Here is a 13333-nt window from a genome sequence, read left to right as displayed (position 1 = left end):
TCTTTACCTCACATTAGTCTCATTCCAAACGTCTTGAATTGTTATCTGCACGAACCCAGTCTTCACTATGAGTCATCCATATATCAATTGTCTTAAATGATTTATTTACTTAGTAATTAATTAATCACAGAAATGCACACAAACAAACAAAGTACATGTGGTTAAAAGGAAATGATAGGGGAATGTGCCCCAGTGGGCTAAACTGGCATGGCGGCTTGGTGGACAAAAGACTGAGGGGCGCGAAAGATAAAAGACACTACAAAGTTGATAATTATAACAATTGAAATGCTAATCCTTTGCACATGAACGCTCACTCATTCGGGAATAATTGCAATCAGTATATATATTTACGCTCAGTGTGTCATGTGATCTCTGTTGGAATCGTCTTTCTTTCTGTTGGAAGTTCATCCGCCCGTCTTTCGTCGTTGATACTTCAGAGTCCCATTCAGAAATGTTGTATTTGGATAGATGTTTCGGCGGTTGTCGTTCTTCGCGTTCAATGATGCCGAATTCCTAGCTGCAGACTAGTAATTAATATCAAATACTTGTTCTTATTCTGTCGGTATCGATAGTCTAAGAGTTTAACCACGTGGAATGGTTAAAAGATTCAGCAATCTACTTCAACCTTATTTCCCTCTGTGATAGAGGTACTGGTCTGGTATCAAACCTTGGCCCTCTCGTTATCGATGTAAGCTGGTCTGAAGTGGGAAAACCCAGGTGGGGGTTTTAATCGGAACATAGAAAAGGGCTGTCCCATGACGCCGGGTCCTAACTGTGCTCATGGGTGGACCGCTGATTTAGTTCAACTCCAAAGGGAATTGGAGTTTCCTTCATTAAACAGTCTAAAATCACATTACATCATTTCACAAATAGTTTCATCTTTATTCATTCATTTTATCATAACGGAGATTCTCGTATAAACATGGTTATGGTAATGTGGCTGTATTGTCACTCATGAGTTTCACAAAACTGTACCAAACGGACCAGTTCGTAACTGGATTCTTCACCGATCTTTTATACCTTCTCCAGAACCTGAATATTGTTTGGTTGTCAACTTCTGTGAGCTGGATGAAATTCCTTTGTTCTCTCTATGAAAACTCACTCTCTCTATACTGTCTGGCCATGAGGCAGGAATCTCCTCCAGGAATTTACGACCTGAGGTCGCAGCAGCCTGGATGTAGGAAAGACAGAGAATTTACTAGGATTAAATGTCAGGAATTGTGAAAAACTGAGTTTAAATGTATTTGGCTAAGGTGTATATAAATTTCCGACCTCAACTGTACCAGGAGTCATGTAGAGCTATCTAAGCATCAAAGCATTAAGATGGATTGTTTATATGTACTAAACAAAGGGAAACACTCGCCTTTGTCATTCATAATGTGCTATGAAAGTAGCCAGGTAGATCTTAGGTGAAGGTTTTGCTTATATAACAGGATTAAGTTGAAATTGTTCTGAGGGATATTATAGAATATCCCCAGGCAGCTCATTATCTCACCTTTAAAACAATGAAAGTGAATGTTCACTTCCTCCCTGTCACCTACTTCAATTGGCTCAGCTATTTCCAGCATCCCACCACTACCAAATCTGTTCCAAAGTATTCCCACGCATAGAGAGTGTACACAACATTGCTCTTTCCATGACATGAACTGACCAGGTGAATCCAGGTGAAAGCTATGATCCCTTATTGAAGTCACCTGTTAAATCCACTTCAATCAGTATAGATGAAGGGGAGGAGACAGGTTAAATAATGATTTTTAAGACTTGAGACAATTGAGATATGGATGGTGGATGTGTGCCATACAGAGGGTGAATGGGTAAGACAAAAGATTTAAGTGCCTTAGAACGGGGTATGGTAGTAGCTGCCAGGCAGACCGGTTTGAGTGTGTCAAGAAATACAGCCCTGCTGGGTTGTTCATGCTCAACAGCTTCCCGTGTGTATCAAGAATGGTCCACCACCCAAAGGACATCCAGCCAACTTGACACAACTGTGGGAAGCATTGGAGTCAACGTGGACCAGCATCCCTGTGGAACGCTTTCGACACCTTGCAGAGTCCATGCCCTGACGAATTGAGGCTGTTCTGAGGGCAAAAGTGGGTGTAACTCAATATTAGGAAGGTGTTCCTATTGCTCTGTACACTCAGTGTATGTGATCGTATACAGCCTCATAGTGATTGAGTTAACATTGATACACACACTCTCATGACTCCATCCTGACTCCCATCTGAAGTGTTGGATACTGTAGGAGAGTATAGATTAGCCACGGCCTTCATTTGTAACCATGAAAGAGAAGTCCTTGACTTTGATTTCTCTCTCATCTTTTCACAGACAAGCCAGGACAAATTTCTCCACCTCTTTCTCTCTCTATAACGCTCCATCCCTTTCTCGCTCCATGTTCTTTCTCCCCATTCCCTCATGATGCTATATCTTTCTTCTTCTGTCCTCCCTCTGTTTTCCCTTTCTCTGTCTCTTCGATTTGATTCTGATTCTCCATTGAGATGTTTAGACTCTGATTCCTCATTGAGTTGTTCAGATTCTGATTCCCTATTGAGTTGTTTAGATTCTGAATCTCCATTGAGTTGTTTAGATTCTGAATCCCCATTAGGTTGTTTAGATTCTGATTCCCCATTGAGTGTTTTAGATTCTGATTCCCCATTGAGTTGTTTAGATTCTGATTCCCCATTGAGTTGTTTAGATTCTGATTCCCCATTGAGTTGTTTAGATTCTGAATCTCCATTGAGTTGTTTAGATTCTGATTCTCCATTGAGTTATTTAGATTTTCCCTTCAGAATGCCGCCAAACTTCATTGGATTCACAGCTAATGAACTTGAATCATTACCTTTGGTGTTCAGAGGATCCTTGGCAGTAATACCCCTCTCCCCGCTCTCTTTCTCTCTCTCTCTCTCTGTATCCTCTCTCCCTCTAACAACCTGCCATCATCATCTCAGATATCCACCATGTTAGAAAAAAGAGGAGAGTGGAACTTCAAACAGAACCTAACACATGTTGTAGTTCTAAGGACCCTTCTCTCTCTGCTCTGTCATATTAATTCAGCACTCTCAGGCTTCTCAACAGACTCATGGTGCTGTGAGGCCTCCCGAACACAACATGAGGTTGTTTTTTCAACAACAGGTCAGACAGCGGGTATGATCCACACTGGAGTGGAAAATACTCCTCCGATGCCTATTTAGTGTTATTTGGTGATAATACACATTGACTTGTGCGTGTGTGTGGAAACTTGACCATGAAACACCCCTGTTTACATGAATGTCCAAATGAACAATGTTACTCATCAAATGCAACATGGAACAGCAGGCGTATTTCTAGAAGGAGGACAGTGTAGTGTCAAACTTGCTGCCTGATCAAACACAAGTGGCTGGATCAGATAGGCTACAGCATGGCAGATTGGCTGGGTAGTGTGGTGGGGGTCCGCAGCTGTGGTGTATGGCAATTGGCAAACCCTCTGGCTGTGTGGGAGGTGTGTGAAGGATGGCGGGAGGGAGGGAGGTGTGTGAGGGAGGGAGGTGTATGAGGGGTGGAGAGAGGGAGGTGTGTGAGGGGTGGAGGGAGAGAGGTGTGTGAGAGGTAGAGGGAGGGAGATGTGTGAGGTGTGGAGGGAGGGAGGTGTGTGAGGGGTGGAGGGAGAGAGGTGTGTGAGAGGTAGAGGGAGGGAGGTGTGTGCGGTGTGGAGGGAGGGAGGTGTGTGAGGGGTGAGGGGAGGGAGGTGTGTGAGGGGTGGCGGGAGGGAGGGAATGTAATGTCTGTGATGGAATAGCAGAAACAAGGTTGACCCCGGGCTATGTGGGAGACGTGAACCCTGGCAGCAGGGGCCCACACAAGATTAGATGTGACTGTTCTTATTTGATTTCATACACACATTCGTGGACACATACACACTATCTCGGTCTTTCTCTCTCACACACTCTCAGCCCGTTTTCTTCCTCTGCAACGACTGATTCTCTTATTCCCCTCTGCTCCGTGATTTCTCATTTCAGCAGGAGATGGAATCACAGCTGACACGCCCTGAGCGGAAGGCAAATGAAATACCATAGTCATTTATTTCGGAAGTCCCACCCAAATACATTACCTGTGGAAACGATGGTGATAAGAATGATGATGGCGGTACTGATGATGATTATTTCAATCACACTTTCTATCTGTCCATCTCATTCAGATCAAATCTGGTGATTGTGATTTGTTGTGTTCATGATGGACTGTACAGTAAACTCACATAGCAGTGTGTGTTGATGCTCATATAATCCATGCCCTCCGTTCTCTCCCATCTAAATGAGTATTTCAAAAGGAATATGCATTTTCCTCATAATGTACATGACACCACCATGATTACCCATCCAACACGCCCCCATCTACATCGACGGGGCCGCAGTGGAGAGGGTCAAAAGCTTCAAGTTCCTCAGCGTGCACATCACTGAGGACCTGAAATGATCCCTCCACAGCGACAGTGTGGTGAAGAAGGCGCAACAGCACCTCTTCCACCAGGTCGCAATTGTAAATGAGAACTTGTTCTCAACTTGCCTACCTGGTTAAATAAAGGTGAAATAAAAAACTTTTTAAAAACTCAGGAGGCTAAAGAAATTCAACTTGGCCCTTAAGACCCTTACAGACTTCGACAGATGCACCATCGAGAGTATTCTGTTGGACTGTATCACCTCCTGGTACGGCAACTGCACCGCCCACAACCACAGGGCTCTCCAGAGGGTGGTGAGGTCACACTGTCTGAACTCCATGACATCTACAACACCCGGTGTCACAGGAAGGCCAAGAAGATCATCAAGGACCTCAGCACCCCAAACCATGGCCTGTTCACTCCGCTACAATCTAGAAGGCGGAGGCAGTACAGGTGCATCAAAGCTGGCACAAGAGACTGAAAAACAGCTTCTATCACCAGGCCATCAGACTGTTAAACAGTCATCACTAACCAACCTCCACCCAGTACCCTGCCCTGAACCTTAGACACAGTCACTAGTCCTCTACCACCCGGCACTCTGCCCTGAACCTCAGAGAATGCTCCCCAATGTACATAGTCATTGAACATTGGTCACTTTAATAATGTTTACATACTGTTTTACCCAATTCATATGTATATACTGTATTCTAGTCAAGGCGCATCCTATATAACACCTTTTCTATTCATATACTGTCCGTACTGTCTATTAGAGGTCGACCGATTAATCGGAATGGACGATTAATTAGGGCCGTTTTCAAGTTTTCATAACAATTGGAAATCGGTCTTTTTGGATGCCGATTTTGCCGATTTCTTTAAAAAATATATATATCACTTTATTTAACAAGTCAGTTAAGAACACATTCTTATTTTCAATGACGGCCTAGGAACGGTGGGTTAACTGCCTTGTTCAGGGGCAGAACAACAGATTTTTACCTTGTCAGCTCAGAGATTCAATCTTGCATCCTTAAGGTTAACTAGTCCAACGTTCTAACCACCTGCCTCACGAGGAGCCTGCCTGTTACGCGAATGCAGTAAGAAGCCAAGGTAAGTTGCTAGCTAGCATTAAACTTATCTTATAAAAAACAATCAATCAATCATAATCACTAGTTATGTGTGCGATATTACTAGTTTATCAAGCGTGTCCTGCGTTGCATATAATCGATGCGGTGCGCTCCAACGTGTACCTAACTATAAACATCAATGCCTTTCTTAAAATCAATACATAGAAGTATATATTTTAAACCTGCATATTTTGTTAAAATATATCCAGGTTAGCAGGCAATATTAACCAGGTGAAATTGTATCACTTCTCTTGCGTTCATTGCACGCAGAGTCAGGGTATATGCGGAACGGTTCCGTATTTCACTGAAAGAGTTTCCAGATTCGACCATATTAATGACCTATGGCTCGTATTTCTGTGTGTTATGTTATAATTAAGTCTATGATTTGATAGAGCAGTCTGACTAAGCGATGGTAGGCACCAGCAGGCTCGTAAGCATCCATTCAAACAGCACTTTCATGCGTTTTGCCTGCAGCTCTTTGCAATGCTTCAAGCATTGCGCTGTTTATGACTTCAAGCCTATCAACTCCTGAGATTAGGCTGGTGTAACCAATGTGAAATGGCTAGCTAGTTAGCGGGGTGCGCGCTAATATCGTTTCAAACGTCACTCGCTCTGAGACTTGGAGTAGTTGTTCCCCATGCTCTACATTGGTGACGCTGCTTTGAGGGTGGCTGTTGTTGATGTGTTTCTGGTTCGAGTCCAGGGAGGAGCGAGGAGAGGGATGGAAGCTATACTGTTACACTGGCAATACTAAAGTGCCTATAAGAACATCCAATAGTCAAAGGTTAATGAAATACAAATTGTATAGAGAGAAATAGTCCTATAATTCCTATAATAACTACAACCTAAAACTTCTTACCTGTGAATATTGAAGACTCATGTTAAAAGGAACCACCAGCTTTCATATGTTCTCATGTTCTGATCAAAGAACTTAAACATTAGCTTTCTAACATGGCACATATTGCACTTTTACTTTCTTCTCCAACACTTTGTTTTTGCATTATTTAAACCAAATTGAACATGTTTCATTATATTTGAGACTAAATTGATTTTATTGATGTATTATATTAAGTTAAAATAAGTGTTCATTCAGTATAGTTGTAATTGTCATTATTACTAATACATTTTTTTATATATATTTTTTTAATCGGCCGATTAATCGGTATCGGCTTTTTTTGGTCCTCCAATAATCGGTATCGGCATTGAAAAATCATAATCAGTCGACCTCTACTGTCTATACACACCAATTATAAATATATATATGACCCCTGCTTATATATTTATATAGACAGTATGGATATTAATTGTATTTAATTGTATTCACTTTTTGGATAATGTGTGTACTGTTATTATATTGAAGGCTATTACTGTACTGTTGGAGCTAGAAACAGAAGTATTTCGCTGCACCTGCAAATCTGTTTGCGCAACCAATAAACGTTGATGTGGTTACTACATTATTTCACAGGTAGAGTAGAATAAGAAAAAGTGAACCGTCATATGTCTCCACCCAGAACAGACACAAGACATGCTGCTTTGATGATTCAGTACTGGGATTTGCTTCCCGTCCTACAAGGCAGCCACACACACACACAGCACCTGTCTGATTTCCTGTTCCACACATTACCCCGTCCCCATCCCAGACGTCACGGTGCGTTTCCTTTCTGAGTGCAGGTAGCTGTGTGATGGATGGCTGCTGGGTGATGCCGTGGTGGGCTTTGTGTTCTGTCACTTTAAAGAAGCTGGAAAACCCTGGATGCCGTGCTCCCTCTGCTCAGTCTTTCACTGCTTTCATTGTTCCAGTCCAGCAGCCTGATTGAAGCTGCTGCCTGTCAAACATGGAGGAGGATGGGCGGCTTGATTGAATGCACAGCAACATGGCTGCCGGATGAGAAGACTGCGGAGAGAAAGTTATTGATTTGAATAAAGCCTATTTTCCTCCAAACTCTCAGTGTGTTTGTGTGTTTGTGTGTGTGTGTGTGTGTGTGTGTGTGTGTGTGTGTGTGTGTGTGTGTGTGTGTGTGTGTGTGTGTGTGTGTGTGTGTGTGTGTGTGTGTGAGTGTGTGTCTGTGTGTGTGTGTGTGTGTGTGTGTGTGTGTGTGTGTGTGTGTGTGCGCCCGTGCATGTGTGAGTGTGTTAGCACGTCTGCCTGTGGGGAATTTGTGTGCGTGTCTGGATGATGTGTGTCTGGAAGAGGGTCTCTATGCTTTGGAGAATGTCTGCCTGCCCGTGCCCTTGTAGTGTCACTGTGTGTGTGCGTTGTGGCAGCCCAGGGGAGTCAGAGGTGAAACTCACAAAGTAAGACAGCGGGAGACCAATTTGTGGTGCTTTAATCAAGGTAGTTCTTTCATAAAAGTGGGGGGAAATGGGGAGGGGAGAAATACAACTAAAAAGCCTCTCAGGTAACTGGTGGGCACTATGTCTGTCGTGGCGGCTCCTCGGACTGCCTGTGTCAATGAACAAAACAAAATAGAGAGAGAGTGATGAGTCCGGGGTTTCAATCCTTTCTACTTGTGCCGGGTGGTGTGCTACCCGGGATTAGGTAATCATCCTTTGGGGCAGAGAACAGAAAGAGAGAAAGATGAGTCAAACATTGCCTAGTATCTTTGCCATTGAATCAAGGTGCTTATCATACTCACTCCGGTTCTTCTGAGGACAAGGCATACCCTCTCTCTGTCTGCCCGAGTGACTGCACCTCTACTCTACTACTCATTTGGGATAACGAGGGACAAGTGGGACCAATTCCAGGTGCCAATTGGTTGCCTGGACTGGGTAATATTGGTGTTGAATCATTAGCATCAGTTGGTGCCTGTAGAGCTGTCCGTGGTGCTGACTTGACCTCACTAGCCCTCTAGAGCTGACCAAGGACCTGCTCCTGCCTTTGAAGCTCCCTGATGGCCCCCGGGTTGCCACAGTATGTGTGTGCGCTTGTGCATGTGTGTGACTGGCTGGGTAACAGCTCTTTCATGTGTATAGTTAAGAGACAGCCAGTGGAATTTCAACTCCTGCTCCTCTATTTGATGTTGAGCCGAGGCAAATGGGCTGTCTTTCCACTGAGCGCATGTTATCCATATAGAGGAAGAAGGCAGGCAGGGAAGCATATGGCTCTCATTCACAGGCTCACCATTCATCTACTAAAGGTGATTCATAAAGGAATGTCACTGTGTTTAACTTTGTTCAAGTAATTGTGTGTATATTGGGTACTTTTAAGTCTTTTGTGTGTGTGTGTGTGTGTGTGTGTGTGTGTGTGTGTGTGTGTGTGTGTGTGTGTGTGTGTGTGTGTGTGTGTGTGTGTGTGTGTGTGTGTGTGTGTGTGTGTGTGTGTGTGTGTGTGTGTGTGTGTGTGTGTGTGTGTGTGTGTGTGATAGTAACTGTTAATCCCCCTGTGTGTGTCTATGTTTTCCCCCACAGAGGACACAGCGTTCGAGGCGGGAGTGCGGGTGCAGATCCACAGCCAGGCAGAGCCCCCGTTCGTCCACGAGCTGGGCTTTGGCGTTGCCCCGGGCTTTCAGACCTTTGTTGCCACTCAGGAGCAGAGGGTAGGTACCCTTTGACCTAAGTTATTACTGTACACACTGAATAATCTGCTTCAATCTTCCTGACACTTTTCACTTTTAGATTTCAATTTCAACCTCCTCCTGACTGGAGCTTATCTCTCCGAGATGAAAAATGTGCACTTCTGATAAAGAACTTTCTATTCAAGTGTGTGTGTGTGTGTGTGTGTGTGTGTGTGTGTGTGTGTGTGTGTGTGTGTGTGTGTGTGTGTGTGTGTGTGTGTGTGTGTGTGTGTGTGTGTGTGTGTGTGTGTGTGTGTGTGTGTGCGTGCGTGCGTGCGTGCGTTCGTGCGTGCGTGTGTGTGTACATATACAGTTGAGGCAGGAAGGTTACAATACATGGATGCCAGTTGTGATACAAACCTTATCAAAACATAACGGCCTATGTGCTAGGCTACACGAGGTGTGTGACTAGGATTATTTTAAAGTAGCTAAAAATGGCATTTTCTCTTGCCTTACACTGGGCATCATTCACAAGTGATAGTATATAATTCACAAGTGATAGGCTAATGTTTTCACCCATCAGACTATTCTTGATTTAATCTTGTCTTTACATATACTAAATAATACACTACCGGTCAAAAGTTTAAGAATACCTACTCATTCAAGGGTTTTTCTTTATATTTACTATTTTCTACATTGTAGAATAATAGTGAAGTCATCAAAACTATGAAATAACACATATGGAATTACATAGTAACCAAAAAAGTGTTAAACATATCAAAATATATTTAATATTTGAGATTCTTCAATTAGCCACCCTTTGCCTTGATGACAGCTTTGCACACTCTTGGCACTCTCTCAACCAGCTTCACCTGGAATGCTTTTCCAACAGTCTTGAAGGAGTTCCCACATATGATGTTGGCTGCTTTTCTTTCAATCTGCGGTTCAACTTATCCCAAACCATCTTAATAGGGTTGAGGTCGGGGGATTGTGGACCCCAGGTCATCTGATGCAGCACTCCATCACTCTCCTTCTTGGTAAAATAGCCCTTACACAGTCAGTGTGTTGGGTCATTGTCCTGTTGAAAAACAAATGATAGTCCCATTAAGCCCAAACCAGATGGGATGGCGTATCGCTGCAGAATGCTGTGGTAGCCATGCTGGTTAAGTTTGCCTTGAATTCTAAATAAATCACAGACAGTGTCGCCAGCAAAGCACCCCCACACCATAACACCTCCTCCTCTATGCTTTACGGTGGGAAATACACATGCAGAGAACATCCGTTCACCCACAAAGACACGGCGGTTGGAACCAAACCTTTCCAATTTTGACTCATCAGGCCAAAGGACAAATTTCCACCAGTCTAATGACCATTGCTCATGTTTCTTGGCCCAAGCAGGTCTCTTCCTATTATCGGTGTCCTTTAGTCGTGTTTTTTTTGCTGCAATTCATGGATGAAGGCCTCCTCTGAACAGTTGATGTTGAGATGTGTCTGTTACTTGAACTCTGTGAAGCATTTATTTGTATTTTCTGTATTTTCTGAGGCTGTCCATCATTACTCTAATGAACTTATCCTCTTGAGCAGAGGTAACTCTGGGTCTTCTATTCCTGTGGCGGTCCTCATAAGAGCCAGTTTCATCATAGCGCTTGATGGTTTTTGCGACTGCACTTGAAGAAACTTTAAAAGTTCTTGAAATGTTCTGCATTGACTGACCTTCATGTGTTAAAGTAATGATGGACTGTCATTTCTCTTTGCTTATTTGAGCTGTTCTTGCCATAATATAGACTTGGTCTTTTACCAAATAGGGCTATCTTCTGTATACCCCCCTACCTTGTAAGTCGCTCTGGATAAGAGCGTCTGCTAAATGACTTAAATGTAAATGTAAATGTACCTTGTCATAACACAACTGACTGGCTAAAACGCACTAAGAGGGAAAGAAATTCCACAAATAACTTTTAAGAAGTCATTCCAGGTGACTACCTCATAAATCTGGTTGAGAGAATGCCAAGAGTGTGCAAATCTGTCAGCAAGGCAAAGGGTGGCTATTTGAGAGAATCTCAAATACCAAATATATTTTGATTTGCTTTACACTTTTTTGGTTACAACATGATTCCCAATGTGTTATTTCATAGTCTTGATGCCTTCAATATTATTCTACAATATAGAAAATAGTCAAAATAAAGATAAACCCTTGAATGAGTAGGTGTTGTAAAACTTTTGACTGGTAGTGTGTATGTGTGACATTTGTTTTGATTTAGAATGGACCAATATCATGCACTTCTCTCTCTCGAAACTGCTTTTCCTGTGGTTCATTTTCATGACAGCCAGGTAGGCTATACTCCTGTTGTAAAGATAAGCAATGTGCTTAATATTAGGGATGTTGAGAAGTAAATATAGTAGGCCTATCCTATAGAAAGCTGATGGGATCCTCCTCTTTTTAATCAAAGCCATCACCCTCTTTTCTTGTGGAATTGCATAGCCTATAGAAAGGTTGAGCAACATGAACTCATGGGCTCTCATGAAGTGTTTGATTAGATTTTCGATACATTTGCATTGATGTCAGAGTGATTAGAGGGACAATAGAGTGCTGAGTACCAGGCAGTTAGTAAGTTTTGTAGGCTACTAATGACCATCAGCAGCATGGAATTTGACTGCCTTCATGACTCGTGACCACCGGTGTGGCGCTAATGCGGTCACCACAACAGCCCTAGGTCTGACCTCTTATCTCTGTCCACTCCCTGACTGGGAGTATCTCTCTTTATCACTCTGTCTTTCTCTCCGTCTCTCTCTCTCTCTCTCTCTCTCTCTGTCTCTCTCTCTCTCTCCCGTCTTCTCTCTCCCACTCTCCTTCTCTGACCCTGGAGATGTTTTTATCTAAGTTGCCAGGGAGTTGGCTGGATTACCCTTGTCTTAGCTGACAGATTCCTGTCACGATTCATCTATTTTTCCTCATACTTCAAATGGCTTATGTCTCCAGCATTTACATGAGATGCCTGTTCTGCAATTAAAATCAAATCAAAATCACATTTCATTTGTCACATGCTCCGAATACAACCGGTGTAAACCTTACAGTGAAATGCTTTTACCTACAAGCCCTTAACCAACATAACAGTTTTAAGAAATTACCTACAAAAAAGTAAGAGATAAGAATAACAAATAATTAAAGAGCAGCAGTAAATAACCGGGGTATCGGTACAGAGTCAATGTGCGGGGGCACCGGTGTCGAGGTAATTGAGGTAATATGTACATGTTGGTAGTGTTATTAAAATGACTATGCACAGATAATAACAGAGAGTAGCAGCAGCGTAGAAGAGGGGGGGGCTGTTTAGAAACCTCTTGGACCTAGATTTGGCGTTCCGGTACCACTTGCGTGTGCGGTAGCAGAAAGGATAGTCTATGACTAGGGTGGCTGGAGTCTTTGACAATTTGTAGGGCCTTCCTCTGACACCACCTGGTATAGAGGTCCTGGATGGCAGGAAGTTTGGCCCCAGTGATGTACTGGGCCGTACCCACTACCCTCTGTAGTGCCTTGCGGTCGGAGGCCGAGCAGTTGCCATACCAGGCAGTGATGCAACCAGTCAGGATGCTCTCGATGGTACACCTGTAAAACCTTGAGTATCTAAGGACCCATGCCAAATCTTTTCAATCTCCTGAGGGGGAATAGGTTTTGTCGTGCCCTCTTCATGACTGTCTTGGTGTTCTTGGACCAAGTTAGTTTGTTAGTGATGTGATCGCCAAGGAACTTGAAGCTCTCAACATGCTCCACTACAGCCCAGTTGATGAGAATGGAGGTGTGCTCGGTCCTCCTTTTCCTGTAGTCCACAACCAGGGACTGATAAAGCAGAAAACCTAGACAGTACCTTAGAAAGTATTCCCACCCCTTGACTTTTTTCACATTTTGTTGTGTTACAGCCTGATTTAAAATGGATTCCTATTGAGATTTTGTGTCACTGGCCAACACACAAATTTGTACAAATTAATTGAAAATGAAAAGCTGAAATGTCGAGTCCATAAGTACTCAACCCCTTTGTTATGGTATGCCTAAAAAATCTGATGAGTTTTACAGTTTTGACTTAAATCTGCTTGAAAATCTATGGACAGACCTGAAAATAGTTGTCTCTATGATCAACAACCAAGATGACAGAGCTTGGAGAATTTTGAAAAGAATAGTAGAGAAATGTTCCATAATTGAGGTGTGGAAAGCTCTTATAGATTTACCCAGAAAGACTCGCAGCTGTAATCGCTGCCAAAGGTGCTTCTACAAAGTATTGACTGAGGGGTGTGAATACTTATGCACATTTATATTTATGCAT

The 13333-nt window shown here is 43.1% G+C and overlaps 1 protein-coding gene across 2 annotated transcripts in view; it reads left to right on the top strand.

The window, feature by feature from the left end:
- The window catches only part of asic2 (acid-sensing (proton-gated) ion channel 2), a 491333-nt gene that overhangs the window by 454524 nt on the left and 23476 nt on the right, over nt 1–13333 (top strand). For both annotated transcript variants that reach the window (XM_064987626.1, XM_064987625.1), the window contains one exon: nt 8935–9062. In XM_064987626.1, the coding sequence (XP_064843698.1) occupies nt 8935–9062 (128 nt within the window). The remainder of the gene's footprint in view (nt 1–8934; nt 9063–13333) is intronic.

Source organism: Oncorhynchus masou, chromosome 15 (genome assembly GCF_036934945.1).
Source record: "Oncorhynchus masou masou isolate Uvic2021 chromosome 15, UVic_Omas_1.1, whole genome shotgun sequence".
NCBI classification, from domain to species: Eukaryota; Metazoa; Chordata; class Actinopteri; order Salmoniformes; family Salmonidae; genus Oncorhynchus; species Oncorhynchus masou.
This window is presented reverse-complemented; position numbering and strand designations above follow the sequence as displayed.